Raw genomic sequence first — 25,938 nt, forward strand, 5'->3', positions numbered from 1 at the left:
AACAGCTTCTGGGGAGGTTACAATCGGGGAGATGATGACGATCATGAAAGGGATGAAGGAATGATCGAAAAGTATGGGTTCGGCATTTGGGGTTTTACGAATTGGGCGTGGCAAAGACTTGCGCAATGCATGCATGGGTATGGGCGTCCTGTTATGGCTCTTGTAGAGCCATCTGTATTCCTGGGCAGCAGCACATGAAGCGCTGTATCGGTAGTGGACAACAAGTAGTATCCAAGAATTCACATGGACGATGAAACAACACCACAACTGTATTTTTCCGTTCCTTGTTATCATACAGTACAAGTCTATTCTAAATAACCCCATTTTCAGATACTCCCAATCTGTTCAGCCCATGCCTCCAGCTCAAGCATAGTATCTGGGCTCATTGAAGACGTGATACCTATGTCCCCTGACACCGTGTCCCTTGAACAGTTCCGGGAATCTCAAGCCAGCAGGAACCTGCGATTCATGTACAAGCTCGTTTCCATTCTCCGGCTCGCCGACGACGAATTTGCCCACCTGCATCAACATCATTAGCACCACATCGTTCTGGTACGACAGACGGGAAGAGAGGGATTGACTTACCTGCAACTCGGTATCCGTAATGGTATGCCTGGAAACACGCGCATATCCACTTCTTTTCAACCCCTTGAAGAGAATGTATTCGCACCATCTATCCCAGTCTGACGGATCGATATCCTTCATTCCACTCTTCTCACCCACATAAGTATTGTAGTTGCCCTCGCCAGGTTTGATGACCAAGTACGACAAGAGGATGGCAGGGCGAGGCGTAGCCTTCATGCGTTCGGCTAGATATTCTGACTGTAAGCGGCGATCCTCGGGGTCCTCTTCCTGGCCCGAGTGGAAGACGAAAATATCGATCATCTCGCCGTAGGCGTCGATTGTGGCTTCGATGGCAGGAGCGAGTTCGCCAACGGGCGACGGGAGGAGATGGTGTGTGGAGTTTACAATTGGGAACTTGGAGAGGAGCGCTGAGCCCCATGTATGCTTGTTCGGGCCCGGACCAAAATCGACATACATGCCTAGGTCTTCGGCAAGGAACTGTGTTGTATCACGGTTGCCCATGATGATGCGTTGGAGATCGCTTTCTAGGAGACCTATGACATCGACTTCCATTTCTTTGATCAGGTCACGCATGCGGTATTCAGAAGACCACATGTCGTTATCAAGGGAGAAATGTATCGTCCAGATACCAGCAGTGATGGACTTGGTTTCTGGGTGGTAGGGCGTGTAGTCGTATGACGGGAAGCGTAGGTAGGCAGTAGCGATGGCAATCAGCTCCAGAGCACCGAGAACGTACAAGTAGTAGGACCGCTGTCTACCGGCGGCTGCAGTAATGACAGCTTTGCCCTTGTAGTTTGTAAGTGCAGGCGGTTGCGCAGAGACACTGAAGATACCGGCACCGATTTGGAGCATCATAGCTGTCATGACCCAGTCTGTATGTTCGCGGACGAGCGGGCCACCAGGAACGAACGCGTAGGCTACAACCCAGACGTGGAAGAGAACCATGAAGTTGTACACCAAGAATCCGAGTCCGAACGTCCGGCCTGGAGAGTGGCGCGCCGCGTGGGCAATCAGGATAGGTGCTGCTGCCATGGTGTACATAGCAAGAACAAGGGCGCCATAGAACCCAGACCAGTGACTAGTGGTAGTCAGAACGGCAGCGCCAATTGAACCTACGCCGTAGAAGGCCCACGATCTTGACAGATTTGGCGCGAACAACCCAACCGTAAGACCCAATCCCATAGCTAACAAGGTCAAAGTGCCATGGGGAACAGCCAGGGGACCCCGAACGGGGTAGCCTTCCCATACCCAAGAGATCATCGTACTCGAGTCGGAGAGCAGCGAGTGCATGGCGAACATGACTCCTGCCAAACCGAAGCTCGCAAAGACGGACGACCCTTTAGTAGGGCCCTGAGCTGGCACGTCAGCACCTGAGCTGGCGGTAGATCTGGTCGATATAAGCATCGATACGAAGGCAACTACAAGACCGGTCCTGTTCCATCCGCCGTTCGCCTCATGCATAATTGGCCAGATTGGGTTGTTTGTCCAAAAAGCAAACTTGGCAATACTGGAAGCTATTAGACCGATAGCAAAAGCAGAGATGCGTGCTTCGAGGCGATGTGGTTGGGACCGTTCGGCGAAGAAAGTAGCAGACCATGCGAGGCACGACATGGATAGACCAAAACCAACAGCGAAGAGTCGGTTGACAGGCGTCTTTGCGAGAAAGGCAAGAAGCCCAGAGAGTGAGAGCAAATGGAAGAACCAGACGTAGCGAGTGGCAAGGTAGCGTATGGGGTTGATGCCAAGGAAGAAGGGAGTGATGGTGCACATGACCAAGGCCTCATACCCAGAGATACCCATGTGCCAAAGCGGGAAGTCTACAGGTCATCAACAAAGACATTACAATCATGAAGCTGGAGTTGAACTTACACCAGACGCAGACGCCAAGGGAAGTCAGCATGGACCAGAAGACAAACTGTGAACCAGTCAGTTGCGTCTAGTAGCATCTTGACATGTCACTTACTCCATTGTACACATCTGCCGCAGCATAAATGAGTCCGGACCAGGCAAAGGCACCTGAGAAGGTCGCGCTCATTTCCTTGTTTTTTCTGGAAACGTTAGTAACGCTTCGCATTCCGAAAGCAAATGACAGCTTACTCTTGGATGCTGTCTGATGTAGATTTGGAGCCCGCACTACAAGAGGTATATTGTCAGAAGGTGATCGTAAGAAGTATACATTCTTGATGAGTGTCTATCTATATTGGGAGACGAGGAACGTACAGGCGGGAAACACCTCGAACATCCTTGACGACAATCTCCAAATGTTGGAATTCGATCATGGTGACAGCATCAAAGCCTACGTCGAGCAGAACCAGTGCCCATTCGAAGAAAGCGTAAATAGTGTAGGCTAGAAACATATTAACAAGGAATTGACAGTACAGTGAGATGACATACCTCCGGCAACACGATGTACCTTGTGTTGAATGAAAAAGTATATCAACGGCACAAGAGTTCCGAAAAAGCTGCCAGCGAGGACTTTTCGGTACTTGAGAGCAGTGGGGTTCTTGGGGCTGAGAGCAACACAGCCCAAGGTCCAAGGAAGGGTCGCGACAAGGTATGAGATCATGAAAATGTCGTGCCAGTCGTGGTCGTCTGTAGAGGTCACATATGTCCACCCCCCACATGTTAAGGTCCGAAAGATGCCAACGCCAGCGATGAACTTGGGGAGGGACGAGTTAGGACGGCGGGTCAAGATGTACCAAAGGCCAACGAGCGCAAATCGAGGGCCTACACATGTCAGTATAGTCGTCCATGTGTCGGGTCTTGTTCCATACCGGATGTGAGGGCGATGAAGAGCATAAACACCGAACGCTCTGGGTAGCGGTCGCCGATAGTCGCGGACACGGATGGGAACCATTCATCTGGGTAGCCCTGGGTATGTTGTCAGTATAGTTGAAGCCTGACATGCAGCATGCAACTAACGTAGAACTCGTTCTGTACGATCTTGTGGTAGTGTAGCCATCTGTGGATGTTCAGTCGCGTCGTGGGGTAGCAGAGAGTCAAGTGCGTACATTCCAACTACGAGGGCGCCGACAAAGGCACCTGTGCTTGTCGTCAGTACAGCCAATCACAGGGGTCTTGCATGGACATACAGTAGGCCATGGCGGTATGCGAATATGATATCCATTTTCCATTGAACTACGTCTTGTGAGCATGCGGAGCTCTCGGGGGTGAAGTCTGCCCGCGCGTACCGTAGCGACGGTGTCGCCGTCCTTGTCTTTGACCATTGTAAAAGATGCAGGTAGCCTCTCAGCGACGCTCGAGCATTGGAAGAGAAGAAAGAAGCAAAAGAGCGTCGTGAATTGATGATTCGCAGTCGTCAGACACGCGAGCCTCCTGAAGTTGTCATGGCCAGGGTTCGCGCTTCCGAGGTCCGCAGCCAAGGCGCTATCGGCGGGAGCAGCGTTAGCCTAACTTTTTTCTAAGGCACGGTCAACTTTTCTGATCTCAACTTTGCCAGCAACACTGGACACGCGCAAACATGGCTGGACCGAGTGACAAGGCGCGTTTCTACCTCGAGCAGTCGGCGACGGAGCTGAACGAGCTTGAGCGCAAAAAAATCTTCTCACGGGTAAGATGCGCACATCTTCGCGCTACGCCATGTCTTCTAACAACATGTAGGAAGAGATCGGCTCCATAGCGAAGAAACGCTCCGACTTCGAACACATCATCAATGCCAGAGGCTCGCACCCTGAGGACTACATGCGATACATCGAATTCGAAAAGAGTGTCGATGCTCTGCGCCGCAAACGAGTAAAGCGACTTGGTGTACGGTACAAGGGCTCTGGTCAGCGGGCAATCTACTTTCTCTACAATCGGGCAACGCGCAAGTTTCCGGGCGACCTGGTGCTATGGATGCAATACATCGACTTTGCGCGCAAGGACAAGGCATACAAGAGACTGAACGACATCTTCACCTCGGTCGCTCGACTCCACCCTACCAAGCCTGACATATGGATCCTTGCGGCGAATTACTTCATGGATACACAGGCGGACATTACCAATGCGCGGAGCTATATGCAGCGAGGGCTGCGCTTCTGCAAGAACTCCGAGGTCATGTGGCTGGAATACGCGAAGCTCGAGACTATATACGTTGGCAAGATCGCTGGTCGGAGGAAGATTCTCGGTTTGGACATCGATCGCACAAGCAAGTCGCGCACAGATGAGGACGGGGACGAAGACATGATTGCGCTCCCCGAGGTGACCGCCGAGGATGTGAATCCCAGCTTGAAGCAGGATGATGGTGTGGATGAGGTAGCTCTGCAGAACTTGGCCTCTGCACCAGTACTCACTGGCGCTATCCCACTGGCAGTCTTCGATTCCGCCATGAAGCAGTTCCAGGGCAAGGCTAAACTCGCCGACAGCTTCTTCGACATGTTTGCCGAGTTTAGTCAGCTAGCCTGCATACCACGCATCTTGCAGCATGTGCTAGATTACCTGCAAGATAACTTTCCACAAGCCGTGGAGACCGTTATCTGCAGGTTCCGCATGATGCTGTTTGGCTGCGATCCTACCGACCCAGAGATCGCCCTTGCATTAAGCAGGGCCTTGGATTTGATAAGCTCCGCCATTCAGCAACATCCCACGGAAACTGTCAGGGTGTCCGAAGTCGCTGTTCGACGGCTGTTATCTCTGCACCGGTTACTTGCGGATAGCGATTCGTCGTTGCAGAAGGCATCGCGAGCAGCACTACGCAAGTATGTACGGGCCATGGAAGATGGTGAAGGCGATAAGGTTGCTAGACTGGCCGAATCGCTACGACAGCAGGGAAAGAGAGACGATTCGGAGTTGTTGGTGCAGACGGGCGTCAAGTACTGGCCTGCAAATGAAGCGCTCCAGAATTTGTCGTCGGCGATGGAAACGTGAAGGATCAAGAGACCTTGGTCAGCAGACACTAATTGTACCGAGCACTCCCTGCATGAAGTATTCTTCCTATCTCTTATCGGATCGAACACCATAAGCTACACCGCTACGGCCACACTCGCACTATCGTGAGACGTGCTACCGTTTAACGGTTGAACCACGTCACCTGCGCGTCAAGCTGATCAATGATGCTGTGGCAAGCCGCTTCCCCGCAGACCGCTTCACTCATCACCCCGGCCTCGCCGCGACGTCTTCTTAGCGCTTTGCTGCTTCTTGCTCTTGAGGCGGCGCTCGTTATCAGACTTTTGTCTGATGTGTTATCAGCTTTCGGGCCGTCGCTAGGGCCGTCGCAATGGACGAAAACATACAGTTGTTTGACACGCTGCACCTTTGCTGCTGGCGTCTCGGCGGGGACAGCATCTTGTCCAGCCTGAGCAATGGCTTCGTATAAGCGCTTGTAGCAACTTTGAGCATTGTCGCTTTGCTTTCGACTGTCGTCGGCCTGCACTATTATAGTATTTGACCTAGCAGCTACGTAGCGGGAACGTCTAATCTCGCCATGCAAAGCTGCAGGGACATGGTGCAGCAGGGCGTCTAGAGGCACCTTTAATGTAGCTTTTGAATTGACTCTTTGTGCACATTTTTAGTATAGCGCGCACGTTTGGAAATTTGTTGTAGTGTGTCATACTTGTTGACGTTCTGGCCACCGGGGCCTGATGATCTGCTGAAGCTCAGTTCGCCAATGCACTGTAGAGGGATCGTCTCTGCATCCAGGCTCGCGAGCCAGTTGCGCGCAGCGCGAAGCTCGTCGCCAGCGGCACTGCTGGCACTTCTTCGGGACTGAAACGGGACAAGCGAATGGAAGACAAGACGTCGAGGCAGCATCACCGGTCGCGCAAATTGCTCGGGGGGGTTGGACTTTGTCAAGATGAGATCATGTTATAACGGGCATGTGCACAGGCTAGGGTCAGAAAGACCATTTTAACCACATAACGGACGCTAGAAGGGCACTAAAGCACATCACGTGGGCAAAGCTTAACCAGAGAAGTTCGAGATTCCAGGCTATCCTCGGAGTCGACACGGCGCCGTGTCCCAACATCTGCTGCACCACATTCCCTCTTGCACCTTGCCTGACTGCACCCAACATCTCTTGCCACTTTTACGGGACCCGCTTCTCGCTTCCGTGCCTGTGGCTTTCGCGCGTCTGCCATCCCATCCATCTAACCTCGACCATCATATAGCACCTAGCCAGCCCCGCCATCGGCTTCTTCTTCTAGTGCTCAATCTGCTGCAGCTCTCCAGCCCTTGTCGCGACGGTGCGTTCCGTAGATGCTTTGAGTTGACTTCCCCTTCACCCACGCCTTGTCTGCCAGCTCTGCGCTCTGGCTCCGCAGTCTACATGAGACCCAACTCCAGTCCACCGCAAGAAGCTGAGCACGTACGGCACCAGTCACTGACGCCGGAGAGCCCGCGTCCGCAAAACGTCCCGTCGCCCGCCAACATTCCCATCCTTGTAGAGCACATGGATGCAAACTATAATGATGTCTCACTCAGCAACACCGACTCTGCAGCTCCTTCCGCTCCCCATTTCCCCCAGCAGGCGCACAGCTCCAGCGCGAACGCGAACACGTCCACGCCGTACTTCGCCGACCAGTCCGCGACCGCCAACTTCCACACTATAGGCGTACAGGGTGGAGGACATGATGCGCCGGGTGCTTTCTCGCAGTCGACTGGTTTTGGTGGCAGCATGGGTACGCAGCCGCATGATACCTCTTCAATGCAGAATTTCACCTCACAGCATCAGTCGCGCGCTGCTTCGGCCAGTGACGCGCAGCACGCGTCTGGTCAAGGTCTTCACTCTGCGTACCCATACTCCCATGACAATGCCTATGCTGCTCAGCATGCGCCCGCCCAGTCTACCCAAGGCGCTCACTACCAGACTGGAGCGCATACTGGCTCCAATATTGACGTACAAGCCCTGTTGGATTCTCTGACACCTGCTGCCAACAATGCGCCCTCGACTCAATATGCTTCTGCACAAGTGTCCGCCCAGTCACCGCAGACACAACACCATGCCTCGTCCTTGCCCTCGGCCACCAATCTCCCTGCGAGGCCGCCTACCCAAGATAAGCCCGCTACGCACCCTAACTATGACCCCAACGATGATATCAGATCCTATCATCCACAGAGTCAGCAAGCACCCAATGCCCAGCAGAGAGGAAATGGCTCTTTTCAGCCAATGAATGTGCAGAATCAGGACTTCTCTACAACGTCTGCCCATGCTCAGCACCAGCCGGGCGAACGCAGCGAAACGCCCGACGATGAGGACCAGAGGTGGCCGCCCGAGGTGAATAGAAGATATGAAGAATTTTTGGATCAAGAGAGGAAGTTTGTAACGGAGGGGCAATGGGACCAATTCCCCATGGGCTCGCGTCTCTTCATTGGTGAGATGGGATTGTTTTGGCACCAAGGATGCGCCTAACCTTTTCTTAGGAAACCTCCCCACTGAAAAAGTCACCAAGCGCGACATCTTTCACCGTTTCTACCGCCACGGCAGGCTCGCGCAGATATCGATCAAGCAGGCATATGGCTTCGTTCAATTCCTTGACTCGGAGTCATGTCGCAGGGCTCTGGATGCCGAACAGGGACAGGCAGTGCGTGGCAGGAAGATGCGTATGTCAAGTCACCTCAATACACGACCAGGTAACAGTTGACTGACGAGAACAGACCTCGAGATATCCAAGCCCCAGCGAAACACGAAAAAGCTAGAACCACCGAATCCGACACCGCGTCGACGCTCGCGTTCCCCGGATTATACTAGGGGCGGGACGGGACCGGCGCCCAGGGATAATCGCTATGTAGGGCATCCAAACTCCATGTCCCCGAGGGATCGACGCTTTCGCGATCGGGATGATTACCGACCTATGCGATCGCCATCGCCACGGGCTCCTCCTCGGGGCATACGATCACGAGATAGAAGCCGCGACAGATTCGATGCGCGATATCGTAGCAGGTCCAGGACACCACCACGCAGACACAGAAGCCCATCTCCGCGTCGCGACTATACAGAAGATGGATTGGATCTTCGACGCCGATTGCCCCACGAGGTACCTGATATCCAGATTCTTGTGCTCAATGAGGGACTTCCACGGTAGGTTGATGTTCAATATCCGTTGCGTGAGAGCAGGCGCTAACACAGTTGTAGTGACTTCATTCGCTACGTCGAGGATACTTTCCGCTCGCAAAACTTACGCAGTAACGTCCTGATACTGAGTGGTCGATTCCCTGAACCAGCTGTAGTTCGCAGACAAATCCTCGAAGGAGTCCTAGCTATTGTGAGGCTCGATACTACTGGCCTGACCAAAGGTAAGGTCAGCGTCCAGATTTTCGACCGACGTGGCGGTGCCAACAATGTCCAGTTCAACGGTATGATTGCCTATGCCTTATGTGAGTGACTACTGACTCGTGTTCCTAGAATACGCCGATCTTGACCCCACGACGGCTGGTCTTCTCGTCAACAATGCCAAACAAACCCAGCTGCGACCGGTTCTGCCGCCATCATCCTCGTACGGCTTCGGTCAAACTCTGCCACCGCACTTCCCTCAACCGAATAACCCCTTCCCGTCTCTGCCAACCACCCAGCCCAACATCTCTAATCTCATAGCATCCCTCGACGGTGCTAGCTTGTCGCAGCTGCTCGGTGCGATGTCCGGCAACAACATACCCCAAAACTCGCAACCCGCGCCGAATCAAGGCTTAAATGCCGATCTTGCACGCCTGCTTGCCCAGGTGCCTAGTCCTGTTCAGACTCCTGGTTTCAGTGGCCCAGCTCAGCCACATCTTGCGCAGCTGGGCAATCAGTTCCCCGCACTTGCTTCTCTATTCGCAAACCAGAGCCAGGCCGCCGCTCCACCAGTACAGACACCTACTCAAGCTGGCCCCACACCAGACATGTCTGAAATCATGGCCCAGCTCGCTCAGTATCAACGCTGAGTAAACTATTTCCGTACAGCCAAAATCCTAGATATCAAGCACGGCTGTCTCGGAGGTTACCACCAGATAAACCCGACATTGCTACAATAACCCATATCCTGTATGCCACTCCATCCGCACATGTATCGACATGTTGTATATCCCAACCAACCAAACCCGACTGCGCCCATCCATCCAAATCCCCCTGAAAAGTAGCCATGTATCTCCCACGAACCAGCTCATCGAAAACACAGTAAACCGTTGGACCCATGCTATTCACCTGGCCCTGAATGGTGAACCCCGAAGGTCCCCGCATCCTTGTTCCGCGCAGCAACCTTATGGAATACCCTTGCGACAATTTCCTGGCGACCTCATCATAACCCACGCGACTCAAACAATCCCTGGCGACGACTTACCTTCCGGATCAACATGCGTTGTAAATTCTGGATGAGGCCCTACCACATTGTCCCCTTCTATTCAAGGTTTTGCTCTACTTACTTTCACATCATCTGTCCTGTAACGTTCGGGTCTTTGTATCTTCTACGAATTTCCTTAGTTCCTGTGTATGGTAGCTTCCTATTTTGATTTGATCTGATATAGCGTTCTGCGAGGTGTTCATGGGCGCACAATATCATGCCATGCATATGTGCTTGGAGTCTCTTTCAAGCCCTTAGAGACAAATTGGCGTTTTGCAACGCTTTCGCGTTCTTGTATATATTGGCATCAGCAAGGCGCAAGCAATGGGTTAACGAGATGGTGTAGTGTCAATTACGGCATAGACGGGGGATATTACCAAACACTCAAATAAAGCTGCACAACTCCAGTGCATTAGCAAGCTTGTGTCACGCATCTATTACAACAATCATTGGTTGACCAAGTCGAGTTAGCGCTGACGCGAGGTGTGATGACATCGCGCGTGTCTCCCGCGGCACGATTAGACCCAGTTTTTTCTTGCCCTACGAATGAGAAACGTCACCACTAGTAGCCGTCAGCCAACGTTTGCTCTGTTGCTGTATTGCTGTATTGCCAGTGCGTGCATGCTTTTCACACGACAATGAAACCACGACCAATGTTTCTCACGTTTCCTATACCAGCGCGATCTCACACTGTCTTCGCAAACCTGAAATGCCGTCGAAGCATACACACCCGGGCCACAATGCCTGCATTGAGCTGTCAGATATGGCATGATGGGTCCCGGAGTGTCATACAATGGGGGAGGCAGAAAAAGAGGTGGGAGACACAGATGAGCCGGCATGCCTCATCTTCAGCGTCGCCGGCAAAGAAGGCAGAGTATGGCGGGGCCATGCCACCACCTCCTGCCAAAACCAGAAATGCGAACACACTTAAGGTCACAAATCCTTCGCAACCTCCAAGGAAATCTCAATCTTCCCCCCTCGTTCCCGCGCAGACTCCCACTCCGAAGGCCACAACCGTCCCAACACTGCGAGCGAAGGAGAAGTTGAACCCACCGCCTTTTACCTATGCCCCCGAAATATCCGTTCCCGTACGAAAACCAGACCAGAACTTTGTCAAGTGGCTATACCGCGCCGGTCGCGCATATCTCACCTTCTATAAAACGGGCATCTCACATGTCCGACAAACATCAAAATTCGCCAAGACACTGCGCCAAAAGGCTGCTCAAATACCCAACAAAGACATAAGCGAGGTTCTGACAAGAGCGGAATGGCAGATTGTGCGGAGAAGCAGATCGGACACGTTGAGGTTACCGGCGTTCGGTCTTTTGGTCTTGTTACTTGGAGAGTGGTTACCGATTGTCGTCATGTACATTACGCCTGTAATTCCAGAGGCGTGCAGAATACCACAGCAGGTTCAACGCGCGATACGGAAACTTGAGGACAAGCGGCAAGACCGGTTAAGAAGGGTCGCTCTAGATGCAATGCGACTGATGAGCAGGGATCGCCCGCCTATTGGCACCGCATCTTCTGACGCGCCATCCGTATCCCCACCGAATAATGGACTGCTCATGCCAGTCACCACGAAGAAATGGAACGAGATGACGCTCTACGAGCTCTCGCTTACCGCCGCACAACTCGACTGCTATCCCGCAATATTTGACTTGCTACCTCTGACAGCACCCAAGTTCCTCTTACAGCGCAATGTTAGGAAGAAGTTGGAGTACTTGAACACGGACGATAGGTTGATTAATAGAGATGGCGGATGGGCAGGTCTTGGGAAGGAGGAGCTTCAGAGGGCTTGTGTGGATAGAGGTTTGCCTGTTTTGGGGAAGAGAGAAGATGAGTTGAGGAAGGCGTTGGCGAAGCTGGAGGGTTGTTAAGGCGTACACGAGCGACAGAGATTGTGCATATGACTATAAGATTCGACGAAGACGTCAAGACGATATTCAAGGTTTAAAATAGACATGTAGACATTTTTTGTTTGCGATATAGATCTCAGAGATACCCAAATATCACACCTCTCACCATGATGCGAGAAGCGATATGCGTGCCTCTTTGACGCACATACGGATCGATTAAGAAAGCCTTGTATACAAATACTTCTTTACTGCCGTGCGAAACTAATTTAGTCAACTCTGAGAGTGTATTTGTGCGCATGTGTTGAGAAACTGGCGGAAGTTCAACCTTCACCCGCACAGCATTGGCAGCGTTACGGGAGGTTACTGGATCCGGAAAGTTGAGCAACACGTTGTCGATTACGGCACTATTGGAGGGGCAGAAGAGCAAGCGCTCTTATCGAGGCAACGAGGGGCATGGCGGGGTGTGTAGTGGGATGTAGAATGGAGGGGCAAACATTTTTCACTTCGAAAAGATGAGAGTGAGGGGCACGGCATGATTGGCTTGCTTTCACCGGCACGCTTCCTAAGGGAAATCCTATTGAGGTAATAACATTATGCGGAGCGAACAACAGGTGAATATAAGTAGGAAATGAAAGCTGTAACCGGGATTGGGGCTTGTTTGCTATATCGACTGCTCCTTCTCGGATTTTGACAGGTGACTTTGGCGCTACAGAACAAGACACTCTCCATTCTCTTTTTTTTTTTTTTTAAGTATTCCTGAATAGTAGAGATAACATACGTCTGTTGAAGCTCGTGCGACCTTCCGCTGCGAACAACAGGACGATTGTTCTTGAAGGTCTACCGAAGGGAACTTAGTCGGCTTGGTCGCTGCGTAACACCTGCCACGAATAGTTTTACTGCTGGCAATCCTACAATGTTACTCGAGAGATTAGCAGGAACAGGTGGTTTTCTGATCTTGCTGTCACCCTAGCTCTTCTTGTCTTCCATGCCATCTTTTTGCTAGATCGGACACAATAGCTTATCAAAGTTCTCTCGAAGCAAAATGGCTGCGTCTCACCACCTATGTCTTCTTTCGATAACGTGATTTTCGGCGTGGGATGAACTCGAATGCAAAAGGCGAGGCGAGAGATTAGAACAAAGAAAAGAATACAATTACTTCGAGCCATACTGACGACACATCATGGGCCACTGATGCGCAGCGCAGGTTGCCGCGAGGGTGAGACGGTTACAATGCTAGATCCGATCAAGGGGGATGTTGTAGAATGAACTGTCTTAGAGACAATGTGCAGAAGTTTGTAGATGACTTGCCGAATAATGGAGCAAGGACTTTGCCATGAAGAAATCAGAATTCGTGGTTGCCGTTGGAAAGCCGTGGGTATCGTACAGCCAATCAGCGGTGTTGGAGACATGATTACCTCTCGTGCCTCGGCATCTTCCCCAGATGTTCTCTGCGCCAGCTCCACACAAGACGGAGTGCTACGCGGAGACGGCTAGCTCATGTTGTAGACCGAGGCCAAACGTCTAGAGACCCGCATATTGTAGTGCAGTGTTGGTAGCCGGTTCTCCTTTCATCCTAAACTCCTCCAGTCGTCCTCTCTGCCGTGCATCACATCGCTCCTTCCTCGCCCAACCGTCGTATCCCTTTCTACTACCGCCAACATGCCTCACGCCACGCTCACACGCGAGTCAGTCGCTTCGCACAACACACCAGAGGACCTCTGGTGCATCATCGACCACAAAGTCTACGATCTCAGCGATTTCGTCGACGCCCACCCTGGCGGCTCCGTCGTGCTCGAGCAGGTAGCTGGTCAAGATGCGACGACGGCTTTCTACAATCTACACAGACAAGAAGTTTTGGACAAGTACCAGGAGCTATGCATCGGCACAATCGAGGGCGAGAAATCAGAAGTCATCGTCGGAAAGCCTGGCGATCTGAGCCCAGTACCATACGCAGAGCCGTTGTGGTTGCGACCGCAGTTCAAGAGCCCTTACTTCAAGGAATCGCACCGAGCACTGCAAAAGGAGGTCCGCAAGTTTGTCGACACACACGTCACACCCGAGGCACAACAAAAGGAGAAGGATGGTACATATATCAGCCAAGAGTTGATCAACAAGATGGCTGAGAACGACATGCTGGCCATGCGTCTTGGGCCTGGAAAGCATCTCCACGGCAAGAACCTGATGGGTGTTGTCAAGGGCGAGGAATTTGACTACCTCCATGACCTTATCCAGGCACAGGAAGGTGTGCGCGCAAACGCTCGTGGATTCCAAGACGGCAACATGGCTGGTATGACCATCAGCTTGACAGCCGTCTTGCAGTGGATGCCTGAATCTGAGCTGAAGACGCGCGTGGTAAACGAGGTGTTGACTGGCAAGAAGAAGATGTGCCTAGCCATCACCGAGGCTTTTGCTGGATCTGATGTCGCTGGAATTAGGACCACTGCGACTCTGACCCCAGACGGCAAGCATTACATTGTACGAGGCACCAAAAAGTGGATCACCAACGGAATGTTCTGCGACTATTTCGTTACAGGTTGCAAGACGGAAAAGGGCTTCTCTGTCCTACTCATCGAACGCGATGAGGCCGTAGAGACCAAGCTCATCAAGACGAGCTACTCCACAACGGCAGGTACCGCATTCGTCGAGTTCAACGATGCCAAGGTACCGGTAGACCATCTTCTGGGTGAAGAGCACAAGGGCTTTGTTGTTATCATGAGCAACTTTAACCACGAGGTAAGCACAGACCCTACAAAGTGTCTGTGAGACATGGACTAACTTTGTATTTTTACCTCTGCAGCGCTTCATGATGGCTTGCGCTGTTATCCGACAGTCTCGCACCGTTGTAGAGGAGTGCTTGAAGTGGTCTAACCAGCGAATTGTTTTTGGCAAGAAGCTCATAGAGCAACCTGCCATCCGTCAAAAGTGAGTATTGCCTCTGACGATGGTTTCACACTACCTTGCCCGTACTTACACTATCCAGGCTTGCAAAGATGATCTCACACGTCGAAGCCAACCAAGCATGGCTAGAATCCATCGCCTACCAAATGACGCACATGTCGTACGCGCAACAATCAAAACATCTTGGCGGACCCATCGGTCTACTCAAGTCGTATGCTACTCGTTCTGCACACGAGATTGCAGATGAAGCCGTCAACATCTTCGGAGGTCGCGGAATCACCCAGGGTGGAATGGGTCGAGTCATTGAACAATTCCACCGCACCTACAAGTTCGATGCTATCCTTGGGGGTACCGAGGAGATTTTGGGCGATTTGGGTGTAAGACAGGCAATGAAGGACTTCCCAAAGAGCATGTTGTAAACTTGGGTTAGCAGCGGTGTATGATAGTAGCGTAGTAATAAACATATTTGTTTGGGCCCCAAAGCGGTCCGGGAGACGATGAAACGCTTCTAGAAGCAATGGCAATGTGACAGGACGGATATAAAGTATGTATGTGTGTGTGTGCGTGAAAGCGCGTGTGGGGAAAGGCCATGTTTGGAAGATGTTTGACCATGTAGGCGTACAGAGCAATGGACGTGTCTCGAGTACCAAATGTGCCGACCGCACACGGATCCAAGCGGTCGTCGCACAGACGACACGATGGGCGGATGGTAGCGTGACTCGACATGATCAACGGCATGTCCGCATCGACTCGGAGCATTAGGCCTTGTGCATATGTCAGAACGAAGCATGTCGAATGGAAGCGGCAGGGCGATGGTCAACACCAAGGATGACGATGGCTCTGTTTTATGACGATAGTCGTCCAGCCTCACACAGCGCATAGCCGGCATGCACGCGCCACGAATCGCAAACACTGGCGCAGGCCGAGCGATGCGCCTCATCCGACACAATACAGTGGCAGGCGCTGCTGTCTGCTGTCGTCGGCGTGTTAGACGCCTTGAGGCGGCAACAAGCGAGTTCCTGGTATGCAGGGTGCATGAGACACGATCTAGATTGCATGTCACAAGTACCATACAGGAGTGGGTGAGGCATGTCGCCGATACGTGTCACATGCAAGAGGCAAGTCGGGCGAGGGATGATGTGGAAGTACATGCATGAGCGTCTTGGACACTTTGTCAGACTTGCCTCATGGCTGGCGATGATGATGAGAGGCGTGTTTTGAAGGGCTCCAGGCTAGCTTTGGTGCTGATGCAAGGCATAGAATACCATGGAAGAAGGTCGGCTAGTGGTAGCCGCCCTGCATCGGGGAGGCAAAGGACGCGCTGCGAACGCATGTCGGCTCGAGTCGTGTGCAGTGCAGCGCGCAGCGCAATGCAGTGCCATCGGTCGGACCAAGGCACCAGTGACAGCATGGGGCTCCATTTGCCTTTGTTTAAGAAGCGGTCTGCGTCTCCTTTACCTACTTGATCCCCATCTGTCACTACTGCTACTGCTACTGCTACTGCTACTGCTACTGCTACTGCTACTGCTACTGCTACTGCTACTGCTACTGCTACTGCTACTGCTACTGCTACTGCTACTGCTGCTACTGCTGCTACTGCCCCCCACCCACTCACTCTCCGTCATAGCACTCGCCCTACTTTCACCCTCCTGCTTGTATATAACATCTCCTATCTGCATCTACCCGCTCAACCATCTCCGTTATCTAGCCGGTCAATTCGCCGCCACAACTCGCCGACCACATCAGCGTCATCTCACACGCTCTCCGCACCCGCACACGCACACGACATCTACCCGTACTTGCCTCTCCGCAACTGCCACTATGCGCCGTTCATCCAGCATCAGCAGCATCAGCTCGTCCAGCTCCGAATCCGAGGACACGATGCAGATCTTCGTCAAGACGGTATCCGGCAGCAGCAGTAAGTCGTTCCCGCCACGGTTCCGACGCTCGGAACAGGTCGCATTATGAAGTCACAGCAGACACGGCTAACATGGTGCATCAGCAATCCCCCTCACAATCCCCTCAAACACATCGATAAGCACCCTGCGCTCCCTCCTCGCTCTCCGAACCAACCTCTCCACGCCCTCGGATCTGCGCATTGTCCACGCCGGCAAGCACCTTTCCTCATCCGACACCACCTTGGCTGATTACGCCATCGGCCCCAACTCGACTCTCCACCTCGCACTCCCGCTCCGCGGCGGCATGCCCCCAAAGAAGATCCGTTGTTCCTTCAAGGACTGCAAGGACCGCGCACAACCCATTGTCGGTGACTGCGGCTTCTGCCAGGGCAGGCACTGCAGCCGTCATCGCATGCTCGAGGATCACAAGTGCGAGGGACTGGAGGACTGCAAGAAGGAGAGCCACGACCGGAATGCGGACAAGCTGAACAGCGAGCGCACCGTTGCTATCAAGGGTGTTTAGACGAGACATGCGATATGCGATATGCAGACATGATATCCCCTCGGGCGATTTGGCCATGGCCATCTGCAGCTCTGCTTTCCACGCCCTGACGTAGTGGCGCTGGGAGCTTCTTTTTTGACTCTTCAGCTTCTGATTTCGAACACGGGACAGTAATCTTTCGTCCCTGGAGCATGGCGTTATGAGGCAAGCGTCTAGCGAACTTGTATTTGTAGCTAGAGTAATGACAGCCATTCGTATTCCATGACGTGCTTTTGTCTGCTGTGGTGCAACACTGTGTCTCGTGTGACGTGTCATCTAACCTGCTGTCTTTACACTCAAGCTCGTCGCATTGTTGACTACACAATGACATTGCTCGAAAGCTATCCCATTACTCGAGTAGAGAGAATATACACCATGAAAGCCGACGACTTCTATATACTTTCCACGAGAAATCACCGAATGCCGAACGACCAGCTGACCCATTCGTGAAAAAGAACCCCAGTTAGAACAGAACATGACAAATCGAGAAGATTGAGAAGAAAAAATGAATGTTACGATTGCGTGGCCACATGGCAGCCACGCGTTTACCTAAGCAAGCCATGGCAGCTTGACGCTTCCTCGGAGCAAAGTCCTGACAACACGATTTTGCATAGTTTGTTGTTGTCGTCTCTGTGTATCATTGTTTTGTTGGTCGGAGATGTCTCGGATCCCCTCAACAACCCTTTACTACTTGCAAATACTGCGACGCGCGTACGACAACTGCGGCGCCGAAAGTATGGCGAAATTCGTGTTATCAATATTCCAGCTCAACGAAGACGTGTTGGAAAGAGTGAGGGTAGTGGTATTGACGGTAAGCATCAAGGATATGAGAGTATTGGGAAATTTGCTTGTTATGCCAGTATGACAGCATTGTTCCGACATGAGTTTCTTCGGATGCGCCCGGGTAGAGGCGCAAGCGCTTCGCGGGTCTGACCGGAGTTGTTCAATGATGGAGTGCGAAAGACCGAGAAAAATGTACTTGAGAGAGGATTGGAATAGACGTGTAGACTGGGAAAGAAAATACACCAGTGTCAAGCGTCGCAACATGTGGCTGCTGTTTCGACAAGCTTGTTTCGTATACAATTGTATTTTGAAAAGGTGCTTGCAGTAGAATTGGTTTGCCTTGGTTACCGTCTGGAATACAAGAGGGTGTAAATAAATCATTCTCACACGTCGCGCTGTGTGTCGCTGAAATGTTATCAGAGTGTTGCTTAAACGCCGACTGGGTAGTGTCTGGGTATAGTCAAGACACCATGCCAAGTATATGATGGAATTGGCTGCGTTCTGTAGGTGGTCAAATGGAAGGATCGTGCTAACTCCTGGATCGTTTGATTACAAGACCGCACTTACCTGTGGCGAGCCCAATGTTATATTTGTTGAGCTTGCGGTACTCTCGGAGGCCGCGCTCTGACACCATGATGGTGAACGTGCGAGACATTCGTTGCTTGTTGCCCGTTGCCTTGTGGTGCCTTAGGTGCCGAGACATGTGGAAAAAGCATGGCAGTGCCCAACGGGAGGTCTCAGCGCAGTCGTGATTGCCCGAGTGAATATTTCTTTGCGAGTCACGAAGTCGTGTCGCCTATGGAAACCCCTTTCCGTATGCAACCTGGAACCCAGCGCCACAGACAGCGCTGAGCCTCCCGCTCCGCCTGAGGCCAACACATGCTAGGGGCAGCGGTTCGAGTCGAAATGATCTTTGACATGGAGTGCGGCGGTTGTCGGTCTTGGTCGCCGCCTTGTCGTTTCCTTGTCGTTTCCAAGTCGGAGCAGTCGTCGGACCTCTAACAACGTGGCGAGTCGGCCCTGCCCAGTTACGCCCAGCAGACGACAAGAAGGATCTGAAGCGCTTCGCCATAACATCATCTCTTTTGTTTCAACGTCTTCCGCTCTCCGCTCCGCCCTGGCGGCTGTCGTTTCGAGGCCGCCGTCTCATAGGTGCGGAATCGCGTTTCGGAGTTGCATCTTGAAGTGGCCTGATGTTGACACACGGAAACTGCACGCCTCCGCAGGGGGTCCTTTTTTGTGGCGTTCCGCTCGTATTTGCTTGTTTCTTCCACAGCGCTATCAGTGATGGCGGGGGCGGAAATCGAAAGGCTCTCTTCCATATGGTTCGGAGGATTGGAGTGGATGGAAATGTTTCCTGGGTGAGTTTTCCTTCCAGTTCAGGACTTGGCATTGTCGCATGCACCAGCGGGAGTACTGAGATGATAACTGATGACCCCTTAATTGACCACGACATGAACTAACACACATTAGGTAGAATGGTTACCGTGATAATAAGATACGAGTTCTTAAATCTCAACAAGTTGGCTCGCGCTCGCTAATGATTATTGAACCAGACTGCGGACGGGCGCGCTCGCGCAAATTCGCATAGAGAAGCGAACCGACCATGCTCGGAAGTCGCTGACAACACCATGCGATTGATACCATCAGTCACACCCTATCGTAATCTCCGAGCATCTAGCCGTAGAACTGCGATCGAAGCCCAAACGCCGCTTCCGCTGTCACAGCTGCTCATCGGACGATACACGGAGGCCTTACCCAGCCAACCCAAAAGGTCAACGTTCGAAAGCTAAATCACGACATGGTTCCGCTGTGCGGACTGACTGCGGCAGCATGTATGTGGCACTGCAAAGTAGCATGCATGACGATATCCGCTACTCAACGTCCGGCTCCGGTACAACTTCGCTACATTCGTTAGAACGTTGGACAAGTCCCGGTTTTCCAAGGGTCCTCCTCCCCATGGGACTATTGTGGAACACTTGTGACGTAGCCGATGAAGTCCGCGGGAATTCAGCTCGTGCCTCGCCATCATGATAGGAAACTGACTAGCTATCGCGACGGAGAGACGACGCCGCCAGCTGACCGCTACCGTGGCGAGGCTCAACTCTGGCTGTTATGCAACAAGACGACTGCGAGGAATCAGGCAAGATAACATTCTCTTTTGCCTTTGTCATTTGAGTAACATGTAGCGCAGTTCTGCGCGGGATGCTTCTTTGTTTCTTCTCGGCTCTTGACACTTCCCGACAGGGGAGATCTGCACAGACCTAGGAAGATATCGGGCTTGGACTTGTTTCCAGATCGGATTAGAAATAGTATCTGGTGCTCGTCTCGACGCTGGATCGGATTGATATTGTGCGAGGACTTCCTGAACGCGTAATTGCCCGGCCGACAAAGAGCCTTGGCAAAGCAAACTCTCTGAAGGTAGCGTCGCTGATCGCCAGCCTTAACTCTTCTCCACCATTCTACCCCAACACACTCCATGCGCTTTCGGAATCCTAGAGTCCACTTTCCGCGCGTCGTCCGTCAACAAAAAAGATGCATCTTAGCTGACAACCAAGCACTGACATAGATGTGTGTCGCTGGACGACTCGTCGCAATGCAGGGTGATGAATCTCATGCAGCCACAACCGTACCGACTCGCAACATGATACGTTTCCTTGAGAGCATATCTTCGTTACGGCGGGAAGAACAAAGCATCAACGCCAGCGTGGGTGCTGATGCTTGGCAGAGCGCCCTAGTCGTCGATCCCTGACCGTATGAAGCGGTTGTGGCTGTGTTGAAACTGAAGATAACGAAGCAACGAACCGCACCGGCCCGCTGATCTTGTTACGCCGCCAACATTAGCGTGGCCTCTCTATCATGTACTCAAGGTATTGCGGGTGACACTCGACCCTCCTCCACAGTGACTTTGCATGTCTAGTGTCGACACCCTCCATGTGCTTGCGCGTCTCCATCCAGATTATCGGCCGGCGCATCCGCTCTGATCCAGGAACTGCCCAGAGTTGTAAAAGTCTCAGCGGTAGTACCGCGAGAGTACTCATCTTTGGCCCTTGCAATATAACTGGGCCAGCCAAGGCGGATTGTACATCACTACTCGAGCACATTCTTGGCATACGGACCCAATCGAGCCGCATCACTCATCATGCCTCCCGCTGACGCTCTGCCAAGCGCTGGGGCCCGCTCCGCTATTTTATACAACCTTGTTAGACGTATCGACCCCTATCATCGTCTACCGAGTGTCTATGCCCACGGACGACTTCGTTTTGGTGGAACAAGCCAAGACTGCACAGCCTATGAGCAATCTCGATATTCGCACACGCAATTATGGGAAAGGAGATGCTTGGTCCATGTACCATGGTAGTGTCGCCCAGCGCGGTTCAGAACCGCCAATTGCGACACACACATTCAGTAAAAAGAGGTGGCAACGTCCTAGTTTGTAGCAGCCTAGGTCACCAGCAGTCAAAGGGAATACCCTGGGAGACGACATTGTGGACGTGTTTTCACGACAACGAGTGAGCGTGGGGAAGCCCAAACGCAAGATGCGCCGGAGAATCTACCACCGCTGATCGCTCTTCCACCGGATTAACGCGCCGCACTAAGCTTTGGGCCGCAGGGCATCTGAAGCCTCTAGCAGAGTAATGAAGTATTCCCTGCCACCGGCGGAGTTCAGACTTCCGTATGGCCTTGGCTTCTCTTGGGCTTGCACCCCTGCGTTGCTTGTGCCCTGCGGCATCCATTCCCCATTACACGACCAGTTTGACTACCACGTCACTGTGGGAGAAGGTGGCCACAATCTACATGGGGGTTACGCGCGTGCTTAGCAAGAGTGGAGCCGTAAAAGAACCCTCTATCAACCCAAGCCTTAGGCTCGTTCCCCAGTTCCGTGAGTGTTTGCACATGAGTACCGTACTTATACCCCATCCCCGCCGCTTTGACAGTTGTTTGAATCTGTATCAATCTATCACCAGTGCGTCCATTTGAGCGCTTCCCCTCCAACACGTGCTATCTGTGTTGAGCATCTTATCGTTTCATACGACAAACGCTTTCCCAATTAACTGATTGCTCTTCCCTCTTTGGCCTCACCGTCTTCACCTACAGCAACCACGGTCAAGATGCCACCTACACGATCTACCTACAAAGAGAGTCGGAAGTACAGCGAAGGAACGCTGCCACTCTCCGAAGCACCTACCGCGACCAATTCTATGCGAGACGAATCACGACACGCCAGTGTCGACACACTCGACGAGCCCAATTGGCCGCAATCATGGCGTGCCTACGCATGCTTGTTAGGCTGCTTCTTCCTCATGTTCAACTCGTGGGGACTAGTCAACGCCTACGGCACGTGGTCCTCATACTATGTTGGCCACTCACTCCGAGGTACTGATCAGCTTGAACTGAACCTGATCGGCTCGACTCAATCCTTTATTGTGCTTCTGCTGTCGAACGTGGTCGGGCGGCTCTTGGATGCTGGTCACTCTCGCAAGGTGATCGGTTGTGGTACTTTCCTTGTACCCTTTGGTCTTTTCATGCTTTCTGTCGCGCATCCCAGCGACATTGAGGCTCTTGGAAACTTCGGCTCGATCTGGGCAACTCAGGGCCTTGTGGTCGGCCTGGGTATGGGTACCTTCTTCGTTTCCAGCTCCCAAGGTGAGTTACATTCATCACTCTACACTACTTCCTGCTAACGCCATTCCAGTTGCTTCAACATGGTTTCCCAAGCGCCGGGGTCTTGCTGTAGGCTATGTGGCTTGTGGTGCCAGTGTAGCAGGCGTGATCTACCCCAGCATGCTCCGCTACTTGATCCAGTCTGTCGGTTTCAATAACGCAGTACGCTACGTTGCCACTCTCACTTCGGTGACATGCATCTACTCCTTCATCTTCTGCACGCCAGACCCTGCCCACGAGCATCACGAACCGAAGAGCTGGGGTAAGCTTAGGACTTGGTTCGATACTGAAGCCTTCAAGAACAAGGCTTGGTGCTGGTTCACAGCTGCCGTTGCGTTCATGTTCTTTGGCTTTTACCCGGTCTTCTTCAACCTTGAAGAGGTTAGTATCTCTGTTCTGTCTACCACGCCGATAATTAACAGTGTTTAGTGGGCATCAGTGCGCGGCTTTGGCACTCGCGACCGGACAGGTTCCCCAATAAGCCCCTCCGACACGACCGACAAACCTCTTCAAACGTTTTGGCTCCTTGTCATCATGAACGGAGCTTCGACTGTCGGACGCATGCTCCTCGCGCACTTCTCGGACAAAGTCGGCGCCCTCAATATGCATATCGGCTCTCAATTCACCGCGTCGATGCTCACACTGGTCCTCTGGACATTGGCTGGATCAGAGACCGACGCTATCGCCTTCTGCGTCGTTTTCGGTGTCTTCTCTGGTATGGTCATTGGTCTCCCTCCTGCGTCTATCGGCAACATTCTCAACTGCACCTACGCCACACCTGACACGAGACACTTTGCAAAGAAGAAGCTTGGCCACTGGACCGGTATGATGTACACGTTTGCAGCCATCCCTGCCCTTACCGGCCCCGTCATTGCTGGCCATCTCATCACAGAGTACAACACGTACATCACTGTTCAGATGTGGTCCGGTACTAACCTCATGCTCTCATGTATTTGCATGATCATCTCTCGCTGGTATCTACCATGCGATAATGGCGAGCATGCGAAGGAGGCAATCATTCGCAGACTGAGCAAGGCTGAGACATCTGAGAAGCGTAGGGACAGTGACCCTACCTCATCACCTGACCCACTATCACAAGCCCCTACCCGGGTTCCCTCACCGCGTGCTTCCTCCGACAATGTCAGCGATGCCGGCCAGATGGTCTAAAGAACCTCATTCGCCGGGCGGTTTCCTTAGTCTTTCTTGATTGTACTTTCTGCGAGGCGCCTGGAGTATCCCTTTACGAAGTCATGAATGCTTGCACGAAGTTTCTTGTTAGCATGTAAGGGTCATGTGTTTCTTTACTCAGGCTCTTTCTATATCCTATCATCTTTCGGCGGCATATTATGACTAGATTTCTTTGCGGAGGACATCGAGGGTTCCCGTCAACCAAAATTCTCTGTCTCGAATCACTTTTCGAGACAAATGTAGGCGCACGGAGCTCCCTCGATCACGGGTAGAGCATCAGTTTACAATTCATAGCGCTTGAAATTAAAACTTTTGATCATACTCCTGCTTCAGATGTCCCCTTCCAGCCGTGACATGACTTTGTGAACGTGGTGATCCAGTGACGAACATCGTACCCGAGATTCCCGCACATCGCTCTGCGGCTCACTCAATCAGCACTTCATACCGCAGCATCCGGGCTTTCGGGCTGCAAGAGCCCCACGGATATGAATCATTGTCATATTATGCGCACATATCACGAGTCCATCACCAAGTTCCGTGGCAGTGGTTCAAATTGATCACTGTTCCGGCTCGGCGCGGCAGTTTGGGCTTCCACAACGCACGTCCCGTAGATCTTGGAATTACAGTACGAAGATCGCAATCTGTCATTTCATCGATGTGCAAAAGCTTTGTTTCGCGTTTTGGGGGAACCTGCTTTAGGGTAGTTCCGTAAACGAGGTCGGCATGCGTCGACGTCCGAGTGTCCGGGTTATTTGGTGTCGGGTCTAGGACGCTGTTTGTAAACAAACGTTTTCGCGAAAGGATCATTTGGCCGGCATCTCCTCTCAAAGGCATGTACATCTCATATTGTTATCGCTCATTGTCATTGTGCCGCAGTAATGATTTCGTCTGCCTAATTAAGGCTTCTTCCGCTTTCGGTATACTAATGCTCCAAGCACAGTGGTATCTTGTTCATGTGTGCCTGATATTTATCCTGATGGTCATAGATCTTGGAGTAACAAGTTTGGAAATCTAGGCGTATAGCTTTCTGATGACGCAGTATCGTATTTGTGCACGGTGAGCGATCTCCATTGTTTCCGTGGTACCGAACGTTGACACGGTAGGCACGGTGACACATACCTAAGTGGTTGATCACTGATCATCTTTGTTCGAGAAGCATGAGTTCCATGGTAGATAGGATATGGAACATTGTAATGCCCCATGTTTTCCGATCCGTAAAGGCGCACTAGGCATGTATGTGCTCAAAAGATTGGAGACATCATGATGACAATTACACACCCATCTTGTCGTCTCCTTTTCACTGTAGTAGCACCCGCTACGATATTGATTGCATCACATAGGCTTACCGTCTCAGACTCAATCTGAGAAAGACTTGCGTCCCCGAACTACGCACCAACAATAGCCAAGCCAAATTATAACGCCAGCATTCAAATCTAGGGCAGATGCTTCGCTGCGGCAACAATGTTGTGGGGGCCCGAAGGTACCTTGCGTGCGTACACGTATCCATAGTCATATAATTTCATCACCTGCATTCTATCTCGCATATGCTAACGCAAGAAATGAATACCAGGCGAAAGACTCAGGAAAACAGCCTCAACATCTGGGATAAATTGAGAGACCACCCCTGTAGTCTCACAACCATCCTCTCCGGTGCAGAGGCGCAAAGTCTGGTTCAAAAGCCTGGGCCGAGATTCCGAACACTTGGCGTTCGGAAACCAACACATATGACTATTTGGTTCGTGATTTGGATGCTGAGCGGTGTGATCATCTGTGCGTTGCAGTGGTTAGCTACTAGGTGATGCAGTGACCACCGCGGACCCATGCGACGGTGCAGCGGGTATGAAGAGCAGACAGCCAGAAGATGCGGGATTAATCGAGCCTAGAACAAGGGAATGGACCTTTTGTTGTGAAACATACGAAGTACACCGTGGCGAGCGATGTAACGGAGTAAGTTGGGGTAGTCACACCGTTGTGGCGCTTCTAGCGGAAGCCACCTTAACTAACGCGCCTGGAGATTGATGAGAGTCATGCTAGATCTATGGGGTAAGTCCACTATGCTGTTGATCATCATCACGATGCCAGATGCCACTCCGGTGTTGTCGTCTACTTGGCATTTCGGCAGAATAGAAAGCGAACCACTCTTCCAAAAGTCGCAAAAGACTTAGCAGCATTTCCAAGACTTTCTCAAACAAGACGCTTATGACGATACAGGATGATTTGAGCACTTTTTGACGCCTCCACGGATGTACATGCATACTCAGCCACCATCG

General features: G+C 52.1%; 8 protein-coding genes across 8 annotated transcripts; 6 read left to right on the forward strand and 2 right to left on the reverse strand.

Annotated features, from left to right (window-relative positions):
- Nucleotides 1-363: 363 nt before the first annotated feature.
- Nucleotides 364-3,812, reverse strand: AA0111_g208 (hypothetical protein; the record flags this gene model as incomplete). Its single annotated transcript, XM_028647811.1, has 11 exons — nucleotides 364-519; nucleotides 586-2,402; nucleotides 2,455-2,500; nucleotides 2,549-2,633; nucleotides 2,806-2,932; nucleotides 2,980-3,312; nucleotides 3,360-3,456; nucleotides 3,508-3,547; nucleotides 3,597-3,627; nucleotides 3,678-3,723; nucleotides 3,777-3,812. 11 exons carry the CDS (start codon nucleotides 3,810-3,812, stop codon nucleotides 364-366), a joined length of 2,814 nt encoding a protein of 937 aa, XP_028512119.1.
- Nucleotides 3,813-4,066: 254 nt separating this feature from the next.
- On the forward strand, nucleotides 4,067-5,451 carry AA0111_g209 (hypothetical protein; the record flags this gene model as incomplete). Its single annotated transcript, XM_028647822.1, has 2 exons — nucleotides 4,067-4,156; nucleotides 4,207-5,451. 2 exons carry the CDS (start codon nucleotides 4,067-4,069, stop codon nucleotides 5,449-5,451), a joined length of 1,335 nt encoding a protein of 444 aa, XP_028512118.1.
- A 1,396-nt stretch (nucleotides 5,452-6,847) lies between these two features.
- Nucleotides 6,848-9,441, forward strand: AA0111_g210 (hypothetical protein; the record flags this gene model as incomplete). The annotated part of the gene is made up of 5 exons (XM_028647834.1): nucleotides 6,848-7,892; nucleotides 7,942-8,121; nucleotides 8,176-8,599; nucleotides 8,654-8,874; nucleotides 8,924-9,441. 5 exons carry the CDS (start codon nucleotides 6,848-6,850, stop codon nucleotides 9,439-9,441), a joined length of 2,388 nt encoding a protein of 795 aa, XP_028511687.1.
- Nucleotides 9,442-10,576: 1,135 nt separating this feature from the next.
- Nucleotides 10,577-11,716, forward strand: AA0111_g211 (hypothetical protein; the record flags this gene model as incomplete). Its single annotated transcript, XM_028647845.1, has 1 exon — nucleotides 10,577-11,716. The coding sequence occupies one exon, from the start codon at nucleotides 10,577-10,579 to the stop codon at nucleotides 11,714-11,716; it is 1,140 nt and encodes a 379-aa protein (XP_028511688.1).
- Nucleotides 11,717-13,354: 1,638 nt separating this feature from the next.
- Nucleotides 13,355-15,012, forward strand: AA0111_g212 (hypothetical protein; the record flags this gene model as incomplete). Its single annotated transcript, XM_028647856.1, has 3 exons — nucleotides 13,355-14,428; nucleotides 14,493-14,617; nucleotides 14,676-15,012. 3 exons carry the CDS (start codon nucleotides 13,355-13,357, stop codon nucleotides 15,010-15,012), a joined length of 1,536 nt encoding a protein of 511 aa, XP_028511689.1.
- A 1,035-nt stretch (nucleotides 15,013-16,047) lies between these two features.
- On the reverse strand, nucleotides 16,048-16,218 carry AA0111_g213 (hypothetical protein; the record flags this gene model as incomplete). The annotated part of the gene is made up of 1 exon (XM_028647867.1): nucleotides 16,048-16,218. The coding sequence occupies one exon, from the start codon at nucleotides 16,216-16,218 to the stop codon at nucleotides 16,048-16,050; it is 171 nt and encodes a 56-aa protein (XP_028511690.1).
- A 196-nt stretch (nucleotides 16,219-16,414) lies between these two features.
- Nucleotides 16,415-17,014, forward strand: AA0111_g214 (hypothetical protein; the record flags this gene model as incomplete). Its single annotated transcript, XM_028647878.1, has 2 exons — nucleotides 16,415-16,511; nucleotides 16,596-17,014. The coding sequence occupies 2 exons, from the start codon at nucleotides 16,415-16,417 to the stop codon at nucleotides 17,012-17,014; spliced, it is 516 nt and encodes a 171-aa protein (XP_028511691.1).
- Nucleotides 17,015-21,927: 4,913 nt separating this feature from the next.
- AA0111_g215 (hypothetical protein) lies at nucleotides 21,928-23,647 on the forward strand (the record flags this gene model as incomplete). Its single annotated transcript, XM_028647889.1, has 3 exons — nucleotides 21,928-22,462; nucleotides 22,512-22,861; nucleotides 22,910-23,647. The coding sequence occupies 3 exons, from the start codon at nucleotides 21,928-21,930 to the stop codon at nucleotides 23,645-23,647; spliced, it is 1,623 nt and encodes a 540-aa protein (XP_028511692.1).
- Nucleotides 23,648-25,938: the final 2,291 nt, after the last annotated feature.

The sequence above is a fragment of the Alternaria arborescens genome (genome assembly GCF_004154835.1).
Source record: "Alternaria arborescens strain FERA 675 chromosome Unknown contig_1, whole genome shotgun sequence".
NCBI classification, from domain to species: Eukaryota; Fungi; Ascomycota; class Dothideomycetes; order Pleosporales; family Pleosporaceae; genus Alternaria; species Alternaria arborescens.